Source organism: Tiliqua scincoides, chromosome 4, assembly GCF_035046505.1.
Source record: "Tiliqua scincoides isolate rTilSci1 chromosome 4, rTilSci1.hap2, whole genome shotgun sequence".
Taxonomy (NCBI): Eukaryota; Metazoa; Chordata; class Lepidosauria; order Squamata; family Scincidae; genus Tiliqua; species Tiliqua scincoides.
The window spans coordinates 2,975,164-2,995,882 of NC_089824.1; the positions used below are offsets into that span (position 1 = coordinate 2,975,164).

General features: G+C 43.1%; 1 protein-coding gene across 4 annotated transcripts in view; it reads right to left on the reverse strand.

The window, feature by feature from the left end:
* Positions 1-979: 979 nt before the first annotated feature.
* EEF1D (eukaryotic translation elongation factor 1 delta) overlaps positions 980-20,719 on the reverse strand; it is a 32,548-nt gene continuing 12,808 nt past the window's right edge. The window contains exons 2-9 of one of the 4 annotated variants that reach the window (XM_066623329.1): positions 20,010-20,133; positions 14,888-14,959; positions 7,470-7,541; positions 6,266-6,365; positions 5,929-6,032; positions 4,606-4,848; positions 2,529-2,723; positions 980-1,071 (exon numbers count right to left, since the gene is read on the reverse strand). In XM_066623329.1, coding sequence (XP_066479426.1) covers positions 1,033-1,071; positions 2,529-2,723; positions 4,606-4,848; positions 5,929-6,032; positions 6,266-6,365; positions 7,470-7,541; positions 14,888-14,959; positions 20,010-20,129 — 945 coding nt within the window. In that variant the 5' untranslated portion in view covers positions 20,130-20,133 and the 3' untranslated portion in view covers positions 980-1,032. The remainder of the gene's footprint in view (positions 1,072-2,528; positions 2,724-4,605; positions 4,849-5,928; positions 6,033-6,265; positions 6,366-7,469; positions 7,542-14,887; positions 14,960-20,009; positions 20,134-20,719) is intronic. The other 3 variants (XM_066623331.1, XM_066623330.1, XM_066623332.1) reach the window with 3 other exon arrangements.

Below are 20,719 nucleotides of genomic sequence, written 5' to 3' on the forward strand. Positions count from 1 at the left end.
TTTTTACAATTGAAAGAAGGTTCTATCTTTCAAGAACCACAAACAGTCCAGGTGTTTCACTCTGATCTGGTTTCACATTCTGGCCTCCTTCTCCCACGCTCAGAGCAGATGGAATCGCTCGGCTTCAGCTTGTCAGCTGCTTCAAGGTCGCACGGTGCCAGTGGCCTCGAACTGGTGACCTTGTGGATGTTATCTTCAGGCAGACGGAGGCTCTACCCTCTAGACCAGACCTCCTGCCCTCTAGACCAGACCTCCTGCCCATCTGACAGTAGGGTTCTGCCATCTGACAGCACAGATTTGGCTCAACAGCTCACATCAGTCAAAGCTCTCTGCTGGGCAGCAATGGCACTGCTCTGGCTGTCTGCTCACAACCGCAGGCTGTGGAATGAGCAGGCTTTCTTGACAAGTGCTGGTATAAGGCAAGGAGAGAGTCTGACCACATTTTTCCTTACAGCCTCTGCATTCCAGTTCATGCAGTTCACTCTAAGGAATTTGGCACTTACAAGGTTTTTAATTCCTCAAGAAAAACACAACTCCCTTGCCTGTGTTTGTCCAAAATTACAGCATGCAGCAGACTAAAAACAGAGAGGACCAAGGGAGCACTATCTGGGTGGCAAAAGATAGTTCAGACAGACCCATATGACTGAAGCAGGCAGGCTCTGCCACATGTTCACAGGGAGGCAACATCAGTCCCAAATTATAAGACTAATGTGATATGATTGCCTCTAATATCAAAGAATGGAGTACATACACCATCCAGAAAGAACAGCTTCAATCTTCAATGCAAGCTCTTCTGAAATAAACTAGACTTGCACAAGCAGCATTAAAACATCAGTTTGATTCTCTCCAGGCATCGAACATTTAAGATCAATCAAAAATAAGTGACACACCCTTGTGTGACACAGTAGAACCTCAAATATGGATTCCTCTGACTGAAAAGGCAACACACAGATTAAGGAACAAGACCCGCACAGAGCACTGCTCTTCAACACTTGACCTTTTATTAGCTTTAGAAAGTGTAAAGGTTTGCTGTTAGATCTTGTTGAAAGCAGCTATGTCAACGCTCTGCACCTGAAAACAAAACAGCCAAAGTGAGAAAAGCATTCGCAACAACAGGCTTGCAGACATTTATAAAGGGTATCCTGCAAAACCAAAGAGATGACAAAAGAAAGGCTGTGTGCCACAGGTTTTCTGCAAAGCACACACTCTGCAATCTTGGTCCAGGTGTTCTTACAAAACCTAAAAACCAACCCTCATGGGGCTTTAGATAGATGGACTCTTAAGCTGGAATTCCTATTTACAGCAGGTATGCGGGGGAGGGGGGGAGAGGAACTTACATAGCTGTATTCTTGCCTATGGATCAGGTCTTTCTTATCTTGCCCCACTTGTTCCTGCCTCCCCTTCACCTTAGTTCTTGCCAAGCATCCCAAATTCTAAAAACACGCAGAGTATCTGTACTATTGTTGTGAGATATCAGTTGCTGTATGAAGTTTTGCATACATATACTGTGGGACCATGGGAGACTGACTATCCTTGAAAAAAATGTTTAGTATTCACAGTGATTTAAGGATGCCTGCAAATGCAGAAAGGCATCTGTAGCACAAGAGCAGAAGGGAGGTCTCGCCCTTCAGTAAGCACAGTGCTTAGTGACAGCTGTGGAGAACTTAGGCCACCCAGGATCAAGGAAATAGCAGCAGGGACAGGAAGTGTGGAAGGAATTCAACATCAGGGTCAAAGCTGAATATGATGTATGAAAATGTGACACTGCCATCTAACAGTCTTCAGGGAAAGTGCAAAGGCTAGGCTAAGTCAAATACTGTTCAGCAATATTTACTGCATTGAAACTGAATTTTGGGGGACCAGAAATGTGCAAAAAAACCTATGCTTTTGTACTTGTTTGCTGCAGTTTGTAACTCTGAGACCGAAGCTTTGTTGCTGTGTACCCTCCCTCCTTCTAGAGAACAGCCCATCTTCACAGTCACAGCAAAATCCCAGAGGGCATTGCTGACCATCACCTGAGAGGAAGCAGCACCTGAATGTGTGCTGGGGCATGTGCCTTCGCTGCAGTACCCTCTTACAGAAAGCCACACACACACACACACACACCCTCTATGACAAATAACCCGAAAGGGCTAACCACACTCATGGTCTTCCCTACCTTTGCATCACAAAATTGCACAGTTTGCAGGGCAGTCTTCTGCACTCCCAGACACCATTCTGGGATGAGCCACAGCCAAGGAAGGGGACCATGTGACAAAGAAGTGGCTTCCGGGAGCACAGAAGACTGCCCTGCAGCTGCAAATGGGGCAATTTTGCAGTACAAAGGTAGGGAAGGCTTATTTTCTTACTGATTTTTACTTTAAAGTATTTTACAAAGGGGACTGCAGTATCTGCTGATAGTGAAATCCACGGATTCTGGACCTGAAGACAAGCTGGGTTCACTGTATCTTCTGAACAAGAATTATATTGGGTGGGCTGGACCAAACCACCAACCAGAACTGCCTTAATGCCCTCTGCAGGGAACTTACATGGTCTTCAAACTTGGTGATCTCCTCTTCCAGTATATCTGTGCCAACCTTGTCATCTTCTACCACACACTGAATCTGAAGTTTCTTAATACCATAACCCACTGGAACCAGTTTGGAGCCTCCCCAGACCAAACCATCCATTTGAATAGATCGGACGCATTCCTCCATCTTGGCCATGTCCGTTTCATCATCCCACTAAAAAAGTAAAAAAAGGGTCAGCAACACTGGTAGTAAGCAAAGTGCACAAGTCAAGAAAGAGCAAGCAAAGGTGACCCAAGGTAGAATAAAGACTTGCTAAACAGAAGCCAAAAGCAAACCCATAAAATGGAAAAACCAAATAAGACTCTCTTAAACCCACATTAGCCAGTCAAGTTTAAAAATGTGACTTTTAATTAAATTGCTATTTTCTGAGGCTAGTCTCTAAAAAAAAACTCTTTTATGCCAAAGTAACACCACCACCAGGGTGTTCTTTGAACAGGTGCCCACCAAGGTAGGCATGTGTACAGCTACAGCAAGAAATAACTCTTCTTCCAAGCGATACATGGTCTCTCCCCTAGATTTTTATTGTTCCAACAACTCCACGAAGAAGGTTTGGTTGAAAATGGGCAATCGGTCCGAAGTCCAAATGGGCAAGCTTTATGGCTGGGCAGGGATTTGCGTCCAGGACTCAAGAGTTCAGTCCGGTCAAAACGCTAGCCACAACACCCAAATGGCTCTGTTTCTACTGCACGTGTAGTTAAAGGTGCAACTAACCATTTGCACTTACGAAATGTTAAATTTTATATCTGAAGAAACCTGAGCAGGCCTGCATGACTCTCAGAGAAGAGCATTTCGCTGCCTGAAGTTCTTGCTGTGGTTGATGGCATGTTTTCTCAGCTCATGTGCTACTCAACAGGTTAGATGGCTAGATGGGAATGTCAGTCTCAACATTCAACTGCATCCGCATCTCATAACACACAGGGTGATGTGATATTAAGAACAGTCAGAAACTCACAGATCTGGCTGCCTGAAGTTACCAGTCTTCCAAAGCTAACAAACAGAGAAGAGAACGAAGTGGGAGAAAACACAGTCACGGCCCCTGTTTAAATCACGTGATGACTTTAAAAAGGTCTCAGTACCTCTACAAAGTAACTAAAACTCCTCACCACAAAAAATGAACTCTGTGACTGAGTGATTACATTGGACATGCCTCAATGTACACCGAGGGGCGCGGAGGAGGATTTCCTGTGGTTGGCTGTGGGGTTCCAGTGCCCAGCATAGCTCAATGGCCTACCCCTTGACTCACAGAAGCCAAAGCCAAGAGCAAAGCCAGCAAGTTATGCTGGGCACTGAAATGATCCCCAAACTACAACAAAACCTGCCCCCATCTCTCCTCAACCATCACCTTCCTCCTGGGTTGCTCAGAAGCTTTGCCAGAGATTTCAAGTCTATGGCCACAACTATGAGAGCTGCACTCGTGTTTACAAGAGTGGAAAAGCTCAGATCTTCAGGATAATGAATATATTTAATTTTCACCTTCTGCACACAGAAGCTATGCAGCCTTATTTAAACATCCACTAATCAGTACCTGATGCCTCAGAGGAAGGAGAAAGAGCAACAAACCAAACCAAAGAGGTTCCTTTAAAATGACTCTTGTACCCACAAGAGCACTGAGCAAGCAGCAGTAACAATGAAGGATAGCCAATGTCATCCCTGCATGACATTCCTCCCCACCCCGACTATAGCTGCTGCTGCTGCTGGCACCTTTGTGTCTCTTTAGACTGAGCCCCTTTGGGACAAGAAACCATCTTCTCATTCCTCATGTGTGATCATTTGCTATCTGCCAGAACAGGGGTGGAGCGAGATGCATCAGTGTGATGTAATAGCTAGAGAGATGGCATTAGCCTGGGGAGACCCAGACAAGTCCCCACACAGGCAGAAAGTTCACTACATGCCCTTGAGTCCAATCACCAGTCTCAGCCTAAAAAAGCTGTGAGGATGAGTTGGAGGGGGCAGAGAAAGAGACTCTTGTTACTCTGACGTCCTTGGAAGAAGGAATTTAAAAATCATCAGTCGTCTAGACATCCCAGGAGCTTACGGGCTTGACATCCAAGAGGATGGAGGACTTGGCAATCAGGCCAGGCTTCTTGGACTTCTTCTCTGCATACTGCTGTAGTCGTTCTTCCCGGACTCGTGCAGCTTCCTGGTCATCTTCTTCATCATCACTGCCAAATAAGTCAATGTCGTCATCATCTTCATCCTCAGCAACAGATTCTACTTTCTTTGTAGAAGCAGAAGGAAGCTCGACTTTCCTGGAGAGAGTAGCCAGTGGTTGCACCTTCTTCAGAGGAATAGAAATAAAAGAAAAGGTTAAATCCCCACCATAAAGGGAAAGCAAAAGAGTTTCATAAGCACCCAAGGGACTCCGAGGCAGGTTTCAGGGGCAGATGAGCTTCTACTATGAGGGTAGGTACAGAGGCTGCCCAAGGTTGTGGGGTGCCAGTAAGTAGACAACACAAATCTGATCCAAGAGGCACAATCCACAACAGAAAGACCTCCTGCGTAAGCCCTGCTGAAATTAATGGGAACTTTGCAAGGGCTCCTGTTCATTTCAGTGGGACTTGAACTGGCTAACTTCCCATGGTAGATTATGCCCCATGGCAGAGTCACTGCTTCAATTTGCCAACTCTGGGAGCAAAATATCTGCCAGTCCTGCATTGAAGTTTAGAAATGTGGCATGTTTTGTAGACAGAAATGAGATAAGGGCTCAATTATTCTGACTCTTTTCCTCCCTTCAATTTGTCATGTTTTTCCCTCAGAAATATTTCAGAGGCTCTGAAAGGTGAGGGGGGGGGGGCTGTGGTTTCAAGGCAGCTCTTCAGGAGAAAGACAGTTATAATAGATAAATTCCCCGAATCACCAATATTCCCTTGCAACATATAGCCAGAGGCAGTGTTCAAAGGTATGCTCTTAGTTCACATGGACCAGCAGCAAAATCTTCCAAGGAGAGCTCTAGAAAACCCACCAGATCCTTTTGCAAATGTGCACAGATTGTGTGGCAGGCCCACTGATGTGAGAAGTAATCCCTGAAAGAAGTTCTTAATCCAGTGATTTTCTAAGGTAGACAATTTACTTGTATACTGTTCAGGTCAATTCTCCATTTATACTGGAAAAACTAGCTCTCAAGTAAGAATCACATAGCTTGGCTCCACAGAAAACAAGGAAGCAGTAATCTATATCACTTGATATCAATGTGTGACACAGTGCAGATTAGCTTGCTTAGGATAACAAAGGAGGAGCATATATAGTATCTTGTTTTGGAAGCCTTGGGTGGGGAAGAATTTCTATCAACTTAGTATTCTTATCTGCTTATGGAATGAGCAGTATAACAGGTTGAAGGCTTCTTTAGGAATGACCTTACCTGTGTTGGTGGTGTTGGGGAAGGGTGATAAGAGGTAGATGCTTTTTCCAGCACACAAAGGCGTGTTTCCAGTCTGGAGATAGCAAGCTGGAGATCTGTAACCACTGGAGATGTGCAGGAGAAGAAAAACACACTATTCAGGGAAGAACAGAACAGCTGGCACTCTCATTTCTTTCATCCAGTTAGATGGTGACAGCAGAAGCAAGACCACTTAACTCTCTACAATGAGGAATAAAATATGCCATCTCCGTCTTTTAAAGAAGGGAGCAGAAAAGGGTGCAGTGCATGCTACACGCCAGAAATCCAATACCACACGTTACCAGGTTTCACCACTCACCACTACGAAGGTTCTGATTCTCTGCCTCTAGACTTGCAATCCTGGTGACCAGCTCACTTTGGTCTCCAGCAGGCCCTGCTGAAGAGGCGTTGCTCACACTCTGCAACAGAGAGAGACAGTATGAAGGGGGAGGGGAGGCCAACGGACATGTATTAAACAAGCAACATACCATCTTAACACACTTGCATTAAGAGAAGGGAAAACAAGGGGGAACTTTCAGAGAGCAACCAGACCAACTGTTTTCAAGCAAAAGGTACAACACAAAGCATAAGCCCTGCTGCCCAAATGATGGAACTGGTATGCACAGGATCGGTTTCCTCCTTAAAGGGCATTTTTATGGAGCTGTAATACAAAAAATAAAATGTAACTGTGGGACCATCCTCTCTGTGGCCAGAATCTTGAATACCCTTCCACACAATAATACTGATTAATTTGTCTCCAAGTAGGAGTATTTGCGTTCCACAGAAGAGGGACCTACTCTTTTAAACAGAAAAAACTTGTGCCAGGCATGATCTGAATCCTGCTGAGACTGCATCATGAACAGCAGGTGATGTGAACAACTTCTCCTTTCAGTGGTGGGTGTGTAACTGCTTCGTATCACAGAACTGGCACAGGTTTCTCCAAGTCTCCTCTAAGGAATTTGTCCAAGATTTAAAAAACTAGGCATCCACAATATAAGGGGAACTTTTAAAAAAATGAATAAAATACAATTCTAACAGTTGTTCCCTTTAAATGGGGGGGGGGGGTGAGGTGTCCTTAGAATCTGTGATACAGCATGGCTGTTCAAAGCAAGCATCAAAAATTCTACTAGGAAGCACAAGCTCCTGAAGTGAGCCTAAGCATTTTGAGCATGAAGGAATCTTGCAGCAAAGGTCTAATAACAGCCATGCCAGCTTCCAGAAGAGGGATCTAGGCGTGTGTGCAGGAAGGCCAAGTTATTCCGATACTCAAAAGTCAATTTAACTGAGAAAGTACAATGTGTTCTAACTGAGATTCTCTCTACCATCCCAAGAAGAAATTCTTCATGTATGACTGAACATCACTGGTCAAATATCTGGCAGACACTGATGTGCAACTTCAAAGCACAGCATTGGCAAAGCAGCAGGATGAGGAAGCGCCCTGGGTAAATCAACAGTGCCCCCAGGATGAGCATCAGACGGACAAATAGGTTAGTGACACTTCTCCCCTTTCCCAAGCGACTTACAGTCGCGCGACCTGACTGCTTCTTGCGCCGAGCAGAAGAGGCTTCTTGGGGGTTCTGCAAGACTGTCTTGAGCTAGAAGGGCAATAGCATATCGGGGGTGTCAAAGAATGTTCTACTTTCTCAGATTCTTTCATGCAGCCGTTGGCCAGGCAAGCACATGTGGGAGAGCACGGTGAAGAAAAGAGAGCCAGAAAGGCCACCCTCCCCTGCCGTACCAAAGCAAACTAACATCACAGAAGGCTTATCCCAATACTTCCTGTCACTTCGGGGAAAATGGGAAAGCCAAGTCTGCAAGCTGCATTATCATCTATTATTGTGCATTGATAAAACTCTGCAAATAAACAATTTTGATGCAATTGTGCATCTGGTAGCATCAAGATTCCTTCTGTGCACTGATCTGCTGATGCACACTCACACATGAGTTACCTCACACTGGTACATTTTTATGTACCATTTCTGCCCAAACTCCTAGAGCAATTCATTTAGGGCTTTGGTATTTATATTTTACTGACACTATCTCCGTGTAACCAATTCTCTTTATTTCTGTCAGAAGCTGTATGCTGCAAGTTTGTTCTCTTCTTTCTGACACTCACTTGTGATCAATTATAAATCTTTGCTTCATTTAAATGGCTTAAGTCATGTGAAGCTGCACCATCTTCTTAAGGGGATCATCAAGAGTATTGAAAAGAGTAGAGAATGTATGTGCTAAATGAAATTTCAGGCATTTTTAGAGGCAGTTTAGAAGTTCCATAGAAGCACGTACAGCAGAAGTCTAAGTGAGCAAATTCTTCCGATTTATAAAATAAAATAGGAGTAATAAAATAAAATAAAATAGGAGTGTTGAACCAAACCCACTGCAAAATCTGACACCTGGCAGTCCAACCACTACATCTTTCCCATCAATGTAAACACAAATATATTCATTTAATTCACTGCATATATAAATAATTTAAAATGTTTTTGAGAACAACAATGGATGGAAAACAAAAATGAATGAAAGTGACCAATGAACTGCTATGTAAAGTAAAGATTCCAGGCCATAGCAAGATGAAAAAAAAGTGTATGTTGACATCAGTGGACTCAGGTTACTTCTCTCTTATGCCTCGGATTCCTGTTTTGTCCTGAACTGACAAACAGACGTATCCAAACATCAAGGCAGTTATTCAGTGTTTAAGACCAAAGCTGGCCAAGGTTTTACAGGCCAGTTTTTACTTCATCATCACAGTATCTTGAAGATCTGAACAGTTAATGTAAACATAGCAATATATCCTTTTGCTTTTAAAACAAATTATGCAAATACATGAAAACCCTTTCAATTCTAATATTTCAGCCCTTATGCCAGAAGGCTGCAAGGAAACAAATTTATTATCTGTACTGTGTTTACACAGCGCTATGTAAATCCTCAGTATGTGTAGCATGAATTCTCAAAACTGCAGGATAGCAAGAATGATTTCTCAAAGCACCCTAAACAAAACTCTTGCTTCTCATGTACATACTAACCCCACCAACCATTTAAAAACCCTTTCCTGTGTTGGAAAAGATTCATTCCTGTCCCCTGCCAGAAGTGCCTCTCTTCACAGTCAAAAAGACTTGGGACTTTGCTCTTTTCAGGCTGGCATGCCTGTCAAGTGACCATGGTTAAATATTGTCAAATATTTAGTGAAACCATGATGCTGATAGTTGAAGCTTGTTGCCTACTTACACACCTGACCAGGATGGATAATAATCCATGATTTTTAAAAATAGGATTTTTAAAATGTTTATTAACATGCTTTTTAAAATAAACATACAATTATCCCAAAACCCCATAAAAAGAAAGTTTTAATTTAAGATATGCTGCAGTTCAAAGATACCTAATCACAGAAGAGATATTAAGTGTCTCATGAATATATCCATGTAATTTTTAAGCAAGGTTTTGTAAACCTTGTTCCATCAGGCAATGGACTGGGGCCATGTGTCCAAAGCAGTATATGGAGATCTGAGCTAAAAGAACTGATCAACTCCTACTGTCTCTTTTCCAAGTAGCATAGTCAAGTCGATACCTCTTCCTAAAAAGTGCCACACTTCAAACACGTCAGTGAATAAAGGATTGGAAGAGGTACAAAAAAGCAAGGACGGATAGACAGGCAGTAGCATTAATTAAGTAAAACAAGCAACTTAAATATCTTTTTGAGGTGAAGTTTTTCTAGTGGTAGTGATGAGGTGTGGAAAAATATCCTGCAAATAAGCACAATTAACCTGTTGAATTAGAGACTGGTTACCTCCCAATGAATTCACAGACATCTGTTTCAATTAGTTTTGGAAAATAAAGTAACCAAATCACTTGTTTTCTGATGTATCTAGAAAATTAATCTGAAAGTTTTTTTTTCAAAATTAGTCAGTTTTTAAATGTTTAACATGTACCTTCTAAAAATGAAACCTGCATCTGAACTGTGGAGGAATGCATCTTACAATTATATCAAACAAGAATGTCCTAATTTTTTGTTTGCAACTGCAGTCCTGTCTTGGTGTTCCAACATAAGAGCCAAAGAACAACTATTCAGTGAATCGGCTACATTTATAGAAACCTGACTACACTTGAAATAATAATTCACTTTTTGAAAAGTCAATGTCACTGTTTCCCCAAGTACAATCTTTTGTACTTTTGTCTTTGAAACTAGGACAAGTATCAGATTTGTTGATGATTAACTGCTATAAGTTACTCTCGTAAGTGCATGGGACAGAGCAAGATATCAATGTAATACTGTACATTTAAAAAATACCTTTATTCGTTGTTCTAATCAAGTTAATGCTTTAAAGATACTTGGTCATTATTTAGATTTAGACCTGGAAGATCCAGGTTCAAATCCCTGTTCAGCCATGAAACCTCTTGGGCGACCTAGGACTGGTTCAGTGATTTTCAGCCACTATGCCCTGGCACACTGGTGTGCCACAGATAGTGTGCCATGGGAGTTTGGAGGAGGGTCATATATTAGGAGGGCCATTGGGGGATGTGTCTTCTCAGCATGCCCATGAGATGAAAAAGATTTAAAATCACTGGGCTTGTTACTATCTGTCAGCCTCACCTATCTAACAGGGTTGTTGAGAGAACAAAAAGGGGGGAGGTACCATGTACAGCACCCTGAACTCCTTGGAGAAGGGGGGCATAAGAATGTGAAGATAAATGTATGACTATTCAAATGAGCAAGACTTGCATGAGCTAATGCCCAAACTCAGACCCTCCAAGGCATGAGAAAAGAGAATATACAAGACCACCACTGCAAACATCACTCTTCTAAGAGCTGATATATCAGGTAAAATTTATACAAAGTAGTGGGAAAAATTATAGCAACCTAAGAGAAAAATGTAAGCGTGCAGTGCAAATTGATCACAAATAATGGTGCAGACATAACCAAGTTAAGATCTAGAAGGAATTCCAAGCACATGGCTGCAATGCTCATTTGATGCATGTCACAGCCAAAAAATGCAGTGCTCCAGAAACAAAAGCCAAAGTTGTTGAAATTGCAAAATTCTTCAGTAGCCACCACTTTGCAGCAGCTGCTATGAAGAAAGTGGGAGGAACCAAGGTGACTTTCCCACAGGACACTCAATAGGACCGAGCAGTGAACTGTTTGGACCACTATATCAAGAATTTGCTTAATCTTATAATGGTTTGTGAACAAAATTGTGAAAAAATAGATGGCACTACTGCAGCCAAAGTTCTCAGTACAGGGCTTAAGAGAAGTGTGGAATGCCTGCCAACTATGCTGAAGCCTAAAATGGCCTTGAACAAAATGGAGGGAAATACCACTTTTATTGCAGATGCAGTTGAAACTTGGAAAGAATTAAGTGAAATCTTGAAGAGAAATAAACAGAATTAAACTGCAGGCATTTAAAAAAACCAAAGAAACAAGCACTATCCTCAGTTCATTTACTGCAAATATTCCATTCTCAGAATCAGAGGCAGTCCTTAACTGCTGAGGAAGAGGAGTTGGCTATGATATGGGCATCCATAGATCATCCCCCCACAATGTCTACGATAGTTCAAAAAATCTAGGGGTGTATGTGGTGCAGAACAGAAATTCAAAACGCATAGACACTGTTTAGCTAAGTAAAAAAAATTTAAAAACAATCTTATGCATGTTTTCTAAGAAGTAAGTGTATTGAACTCAATGGAACATCTGGGACTTCCAGACAGCTGCATATAGGATTGCAGAGCATAACTGGTGAAGGCAGCTGTGCTAACAGAGTAAAGGGAAAAAAATCCCTCAAACATTTGCAATTAACCTGTTGAAACACTCATCTCAGCTTTGGTAACTAAAATACAGGGGACCCTCCTCACCCATGGGTTTGGCATCCCCGGATTTGAGTATTTCCAGATGCCAAGCCCATGGCTGGAGGGTCTCACAGTATGTCCTGGATGCAACAAGAAGTGACTTCCGGTTGCATTCTGGAGGCTTCTGGGGAACCTCACATGCAACCTCCGGAAACAGCCCCCATGTAAGAAACCGGGGTGGCACACTGCCCCCCCCCCCCGCAGATTTCATTAGCAGAATTCCGTATCCGTGGGGGACGGGACCTGAAACTGATCCCCTGCTTGACTGACCCATAACTTACCCATAACATTTCCTGAAGCAACCACAAAACTACTGCAGATCCTCGAGTGTAAGGTAACCTCACAGATATGTCAAGGGCAGGTTTTCAGCCCAAAATCATGGAATTTTCTATGTCCCTCTGATAAGTCAGGAGAGACACTTAGGGGTGTGTGAAATTCTTTGAAAAGGACTTACCAGGAACTGTTCTGAGGCAGCAGCAGCAGCAAGAAGCCAGAAAGAAAGGGGGCAGAAGGAGTCATTTTAGCTTCTCCTCCTAACAGGAAGAGAAGGGAGACAAAGGTGCTTATGGAAGTTGTAGTCTGTATGAGGGCTGCTGCTGTGGAAGTGCAGCACTGAACTCTTCACAAAGCCTACAATACCCATAAGCGCCTTAACTTCTCTTTCTGGGAGCCATTAAAATGGCTTCTTCTCCAAATAGGAAGAGAAGGATGATGAAGGTGCTTACGGGAGTTGTAGGCTTTGTGAAGAGTTCAGTGCTGCACTTCAACAGCAGCAGCCAGCCTACAGATTACAGCTCTCATAGGCATTTTTGCCTCCTTTCTCTTTCTGTTAGGAGAAGCTAAAATGATGCTGTTTTTTGTCTGCTTTCTGTTGCTGTCTCAGAACAATTACTGGGAAGTAAAACTGCTCCTTTCCCCCCCCCACTCCCCATCCTGCTTCTCAGCCCAGTCCCACTTCACCAGGCAGCTGCTTGTAGAAGCTTCATTCACTATATGTATAAGTCAACCCAGGTTTTCAGGGCCAATTTTAGGCATAATTTTTTTTTACCTTATACACATGTATATACGGTAATCAGAAAGTTCTTCAAATAATACAGTTTAAAATGTATAGCACGAGCCATCTAAAACTGAAACCTCTATCATGAAGTTGTGAAATTATGCATTAATAAAATTAGCAGGCAAGAGGACACTTTTTAATAGAGTCTTAGCAGTAGCTGCTGACAAGAAGTATGTCAATACCAAATTAAGAGCTACTTTTCAAAACAACTCCTTGCGGCAATACCTAACCCCAACCAGAAAACCATTTGAAGGCACATGGCCTGCTCTATGACTGAAGCCAAGCAAATCTGGTCCATTCTGCCTGAAAGGGGAATTGCCACATGTAAGCCACTCTCAGGAACTCAAAAGAAGAGTAGGAAAGAACATGAGGATTCCTGCTGGAGCCAATCAGATGTCACCTGTGTGAAAGCTCCTAAGCAGGACATGAGAACAAAAGTACCATCTGACTGTGATTCAGAAATCGTAGGCTTTATTTCGCTATCATGGCCAATAGCCAATGACAGACTTCTCCAGATAGACAGATTAATTTGTCTATTCCTCTTTCAAAGAAATCCAAGCTTAATGGTCATCGCAACACATCTTGTAGCAGTGGATTCCATAAATTAGTAAAACCAATTAATGCACCTAACCAATGAATGTCAATTTACCTTTGCCCACCTAAACCCAACCTACGTTTCTGCAAGAACATTCAGAATTAACATCCAACTGAAACTGGCCCAGTTCACAAGAGACTGAAAGAGCAAAGACCATTGCTTTGCAGGCATATTAAAGTGAAGTAAATTGGGTGGGTGGGAAGCAGCCTATCCAGCACATCTTGGGTCACAAATACACCCCTTCTGGCAGGACTGTTGCTTCCCTGTAGTGCCCACTTATTTTGGATACCACATGAAACCATTTTGGGTGGACTCTACTCATCTGACAGCGGGGAGCTGTAGGCAAATGCTCCCATATATGTGTACAGCAAGCCACCTTATACAGAGTTGCTCCATGTAGCTCTGTAATGTCCACACTGATGAGCAGCACCTCTCCAGGGCATCAGGCAAGAATTTTTCTGGCTTGGAGGCACTAGGGGTTGAAACCACATTCTTAGGAGGTGCTCTACCACTGCACCATGGCCCCACCCCATGCACAACACTAACAAGTCAGAGTAGAAGCCTTTTCTCTAATAGACTAATGTGGCACGTGCAGGTAGTTTTTCTTTTTTTAAGAGGACCATTCAGACCTGAAACAGCCCAGCAAAAGGTGGACCATACAACTGCTCTAGTTATATATTTTGACTCTAAATCAGGCGTGTCCAAACTTTTTGGCAGGCAGGCCACATCATCTCTCTGACATTGTGTTGGGGGCCAGGGAAAAAAAGAATTTACATTTTAAATTTGAATAAATCTACATAAATGACTATATTTGAGATGGAACTTGTATGAATGAATGAAGGTCTTGCAATAACTCAGGGCCTATAAAAGGCCTTGCACAAAGCAAGGCCAGCCTTTCCTTTGCTGCCACTGCTGCATCACAATGTGAAACAGCAAGCAGTGGAGGGAGCCCTCGTCCCACTGCTCACGCGAGAGGTCAAACAGTTGGTCGTCACACTGAGAACAGCTGTCTCGGGTCAGTGTGGGCTCCAGCAAGTCTTCAAAGGGCCAGAGGCTCATTGGAGACTAGAGGCTCCCTGCGGGTTGGATTGGGAGTCTCGAGGGCCGCAAGTGGCCCCAGGGCCGGGGTTTGGGCATCCCTGCTCTAAATGATTACTATAAAGCACAACACACAAGGAGGGCAGTAGGATTAATCTGCAAATGCAATTTGGATACAGCAAGCAGGACACAGCACATGCCTCTCACACAGCCTTGGCGAGATGGAGCTTGTGCCACCTTATTCATCCCTTCTAAGATTACAATCTAAGAAATATACTGTAAGAAAAGCCACATAGGCAGTGCCTAGGAGAACTCAATCACAGGAAGGGTGGGGGACTATCTGTGAGATATGCCATAGCTAGGAAAAATGAATGCAGTTTAGCCAGCTGGTGAGAGAGCGCTCAGGTACTCACTCCGGCCAGCGACTTCTGGATATTCTCCCTGGCTCTGGCAATGTCGCGTAGGATCGTGCTGGCTCCGTTCTCCTGCAAACAGTGCAGAAAGAACCAAGTGGTTGGTTGTTTTTGTTTTTTAAAAGTACATACAGATACAGAAGAAATTACTAAGGGTGGGTCACAAAATTGAGGGCAGTGTGTTTAACTGTCTGCACAGTTAGTCACGAAAAAATGCAACATCCACCTGCTGTGTGCCATGGCTGTGCTGTCAGCACCTCCATTCAGACTGCATTCTGAAACCCACCCAGAGGGATACCAGCAGTGAAATACTCCAGATGCCCAGACTTTTGCTTCAGAAAGGTGGGTGGAGTTATTTATGACACAACCATCTCCAGGCTCTCCACTCATGCTTTTGCCAATGAAGTATTTGACAGAAGCACACAAGAACATTTTGTATTGACAGAATTGCTGCTACCTGCCCTGAGCTAAGCAAACAGGTGGGTTATAAAGGAAACCAAGTTGTCAAAGTTTGTCTTGCAGAAGCAACAATATCAATGCTTTGCATTTTCTGCACCAAGACCACCCTAAGTCTAAATGGACTTCTGCAAACAAAAGAGATTTGCTTATTTGGAATATAGCTAGGCCTCTCAGCTCAAGAATATCAAACAGCTTGGCATTTACCCTGCTGAAGATTAGAGTGGTGGAGTAAAAAGCAGGAGAGGAACGGCAAACAAATTACAGAGCGAAGCTGGAAGATATTAGAGTCATAAGAGAGGAGCAGAGTTGTGCCAATCACTAAGCCCTACTTTTCATCTGAGCCTTCATCAGTGGCTGGCCACAGGTTGCCAAGCTCCTCTCCACCCCAGGAGGCCTAGAAATGCTTTTTGTGCAGGATACCACATTCCACGGTTCAGAGTGTTGAAAATAAATTGCCCGCATGCTGGTACTGGGCTTGTGTTTCTTGGTGTAACTATTTTGCTAGACTGTTTAAACTGAACGATTACCCCTCCTTCCCATGAGAAGGATTATAGGTGAAGAGGCTATGACATACATTTGGCTTCCTTACAAACACACCTGCAAACTGAGCTAAGATGAAGATGCATTAATTTCATGAGTAGTGTTTTCTGAGCTTTTGATACCTGGTGTACAGTTTCTTTTTCTAGACTAGAACTGGAGGCATTTTCACTCTTATGTCCAAAGAGACACCTATGTAGTTCTCCATTAGCTCTCTGAACAATGAAGAAGCACCTTCCTTCTAACTAACTGAAGAATAACTCTGCTCAGATGGTTTCCCACTCAGGCAGAACTTGCAGATGTAATCATCCCATTTGGACAATGGTGCCCACATACTGCTATCCTTCAATTTTTGATCTCAGGTTATTTTAGTTTTAATTGTTCAAAACTGTTTTAAGTTTGGACTTTTAAAAAAATTATGGTGAATTTTACTTTTGTAAGCCAAGGGAGGGTGAGGTGAGTTGCCTAAAATAATTAATATTAATGGGATGGGGAAGGGGAGATCAGTGCTGCACAGCACCTTTGCACTCCAAGGGGCACTGAATGGTGGGTATGTCAGATCAAGCCACCACGTTGGACAAGACATGTCCCTCACTCTGAAAACCACTGTTCTGCGCTATCCTGGTATTGTATTGGCAGCCTTCAGTCTCGAAAGACTATGGTATCGCGCTCTGAAAGGTGGTTCTGGCACAGCGTCTAGTGTGGCTGAAAAGGCCAATCCGGGAAACTGCTGCTTCCCGTGTTGTGCCGACACTGTATGGTGACGATGGAGTGTCCTCTCCAGTGCGCGAAGCCTGGGTCAAGAAGGCATGGAGGATAGGCTGTTACCCATGCAGCAAATCCCCCCTCTCCACGTCGCTGGAATGGTCCAATGGAAAGGCAGAAGCCAAAGCATTTGGGTATTCCTTATTGGTGAAAGCCAATTTAGAAAGATGTCAGCACTCTGCAGGGATGCAGACCAGTTAGTAGGATTCAAGAGAACACTCTCCTACCTTGTTGGTTTCAATAAAAAAAGTCTCCTTTGTTCCAAGTTTATATGTTTAGAAGTTTCATACTCTGCCCTCCCCCCACATAATGGAACACGCTAAGTTCATTACCAAGAGAATGTCAGACCCCTTTAGACTACCTAAAGGCTAATTATTTTAGGTGCAACCTTTACTCTGTCCTCCAACCTCTGCCACAACTGTGTGTGTGTCTACCAATTGGCAGACATCCCCTCTGCTTTGAAGCAGACAAAAATGCCTTGCTTGCCCAGGCGGAAGTTCCAGAAGTGCCTCCCTTCTTGGGTGTGCCCCTGCAGGCTTTAGGGAAAGGCCCTTGGAGGTCAGAGCACCGCTTGGGAAGTAGCCCTCTCTATGTGAGATGCACTGCCTGATGGGTAGTTCATCTCCACTTTACACATTCCCTCTTACACTGTATCTGTTTTTGTACTTTGACATATAGATATGAATATTGGTCCTAAAAAACAAAAGATGAAAAAAATGAGGAAGCTGGGAAAACAGGCAAAATGTAAGAGTTTTCAACTCACAGTTTGCAACTAAAGCCTGAGGTGCTAAACCTCATTATATGAGGATAGAACTTTGAAACATTTTCATTGTTCACTAACACTTTACTGAGGCTGTATAATGCTATTATTGTTTATTCTATTTTATCATGCCACACAACTTTTTCTTTATGGCAGAGGTTCCCAAATTGGGGCAGTGAGATGCCCTAGCCTGAGAAGCCCTGTCACTGGCCCCTTAAGGAGCAGGGGAAGGGGAAAGGTAGCAACACAAACACCAGGATCACGCTGCTGCTGGGATAGGAGAGGGGTTTTTTTTTTACTAACCTACAGTCCTGGGGGGTCCGGGGAGCCCTCTGCATGGCTCCCCATGTGTGCAAAAGTCTAAAAAAAGAAAAAATGGTCACTTCTGGTTTTTGTGATGAAACTGGAAGTGCCCTTTTTTCTTTTTTTAGAGTTTTGCAGGCATGGGGAGACCTGCAGAGGGCTCTCAGGACCCCTTGGACTGCAGTAAAGCTGCAGGTAAGTAAAAAACCCCTCCCATCCCTGGCAGCAGCACAATCCTGGGGATCACACTGATGCCTTCTACCCGAGGAGTTTGGGAACCAGGGCTTTATGGTATTAGGCATTTAGGGTGATTTTTGGGTGAATTAGAATGGCTTTGGAATGAGTTAGCATTCTTTCCATTGAAATTAATGTAATAATTGTACTTGTTATATAGATGTTCACTATAAGGATTGTTTTTAGGCATGGATTAGGTATGTATAAAAAGGGAAAGGAGTATAAGCAATTTACAGTAAGATGACACCTCTTATGCCTATTCTACTGCTGGAAGCACAAACATACTGGAACAAGACCAGGAGCTGTTACCCAGGCTATAAAAGGAAGTCTTGTTCCAGTTCCTGAAGATTACAACTACCTTCCAGAGCAGCTTAATGCACCACTGAAATCTGCAGCCTTTTGCATTTTTTACCAAGTTAATTGACAAGGCCCCAGCTATTGCAGTTATGAGCTTCCTAATATGAGGGATAAATACCATGAGCACAAAGCATGCTTCATGCAGGAAACAAGTTGGTTGCTGCAAACCCCCATGCTACTGCTTGTGACTCCAGGATTAGTCAGATCTTTAGATTTCAACCTGGGCTCCCACAGGGAGAAGCTCTCCTTTGCTTATATTTCTATGAAAAAAGAAAACTGCAACTCTGCAAATACATGCGTAACAGCTTCAAAATGAGTTTTCATAGGAAAAGAGTTTCAGATGTCTACAAGGCACAATTTGTTCAACAACATTGTTCACAGCCCACACAGGAGAAGGAAAAATCTGTGCATGAATTTCATCACCTTTTCTCTCCCTCTTAGGTTCTCTTCTGTAACAGGGCAAAAGGAAAGCAGCAAGGGGAAGAAGCCTTGTTCCATACTATACAGTTAATTTATCTCAGACTGCAGAGAACATCTAAAGTTATCTAAATTATTTTATAGATAATATAAATTATAGATAAATTATCTAAAGTTATTTAATGATGTATTTTTATCTAGATAGATAAAAATGCATCATCATTAAATCTAGATGGGCACCTGCACCTTCAACATCTAGGCTGCTGTGCTCAGCTAAACCATGGAGCAACTACTTGGCCACTTCCCACCTAAGCCTGAAATGCTCATTACACACTGATGCTCTGACCCTCTGTAGTCTCTCCACAATAAACCAGAAGATTTGGAAAATAGCAAAAGTCACACATTTTGGTTTACTTTCCTACAAGGGAACACATGATGTTCCCGAATACTTCTTATTCCACCCTGGCCTACAAACTGAAGTGCTCTGAAGGATAATTATTTAGCACCAAGTTTCAAGAACAAGTGACAATGAATTTGAAAGGAGGTTGAGCTGGGAATCACATCAAGGGAGAAAGTTTTGCAGGGTTAACTGTAACAAACAACTTGCACATTTTTTCCTATGATTTACAAGTAGAAACCAGCTTACCCCAAACTAGGAAAGCTGTACAAATTGATCAACAAATGGAAAGAGATTGTCACCACATCACCTCTATAGTGAGAGAAGAAACTCTTCTTTCCCCAGAATGCACTAGAGAAGGAAGATCTTCTCAATGCATTGCCAAGACAGACCCAGAGCACTAGGAAATGAGAATATAACATGCAATAGCAACTTCTGCACTGGGTAAAAACCCAATTACAGGACAAGGGAAGGAAGGCCAGGCAGGTGGAATATGCAATAAAAAGCTCTGATACACTATGAACAATGCTGAACCCCTACCTAGGGCACTACTTTTGCAGACTCTACAATCACCATCTACTTCTACATACAAATTATTGAGATATGGGGGGGAGGAGAAGAGTCCAGCATCAACAGAAGATGCCCGTTTGAAGACTTCCTGGAAGTATTTGGCTATCCACCCTGAGAAGTAAGATACTGGATTAGAGCTACTACCGGTCTGATCCAGCAGGGCTTATCTTATGCTCAGTGCACGTTGGGTTAAGAGTGACAGAAATGACTCAAGGAAACAGGAGGTTAAAAAAAGGTCTCCACTATCCTATCATCACATGCTCCAGAAACACCATGGCATCAAAATAGTATGATTGTGAGGCTGGAAGATATGAGTATCTTACCTCTTGGCAGGAAGGGCTGATAACTGGACCGTTCATCTGTTCATAGTATCTCTTCTCAGCATCATCGTACTTGAACTTATCAAACCAGATCTTATCATGCATGAGGAAGCTGGCTGCCATTTTTCTGGAACACAAGGAAACAAAATAAATGCCTAAGAATAACCAATTCAAGCAAGTAGGACCAGCTTAGTCAAACAGCAGCAAATCCTTCTTCCCTTCCCCTTGGGACTACAGCCAGTAGCAACTCACTAACCTCCACCCCACTAGGTAGAAAGGCTTATAGAAATTGGATCACTTAAGGACAAACAGCTCACTCTCGGCTTGGCTGCCTGCTCTGGTTTACTCTTTACATCATGGAATAAGAAAGACGATGCTTCATTGAATTATCTTTCTAAAAGCAGTTTAGACAACTGAAGGCCAACTACACAGTATGTTAACTGTGAAGTAAAACCCTCCATGTTTGTTTTTTTCTAATTCAATAAGCAGTCCTGGAAGACCTGTTGGCAACCACATGGGGGGGGGAGTAAAGCTCCCACCCCACACATCATAGCCCCAATCCTGTTTCTTTCTTTCTCACATGACAGTTGCTATGTGCTAAAAAAACTTCACTGGGCTAAACTACCATGCAGTTTCACCCTCAGGCAAGAATTAGGCACTTGAAATTCCATACATCCATGAACACAACAGGTTACAAGAGCTCCTTCTTGACA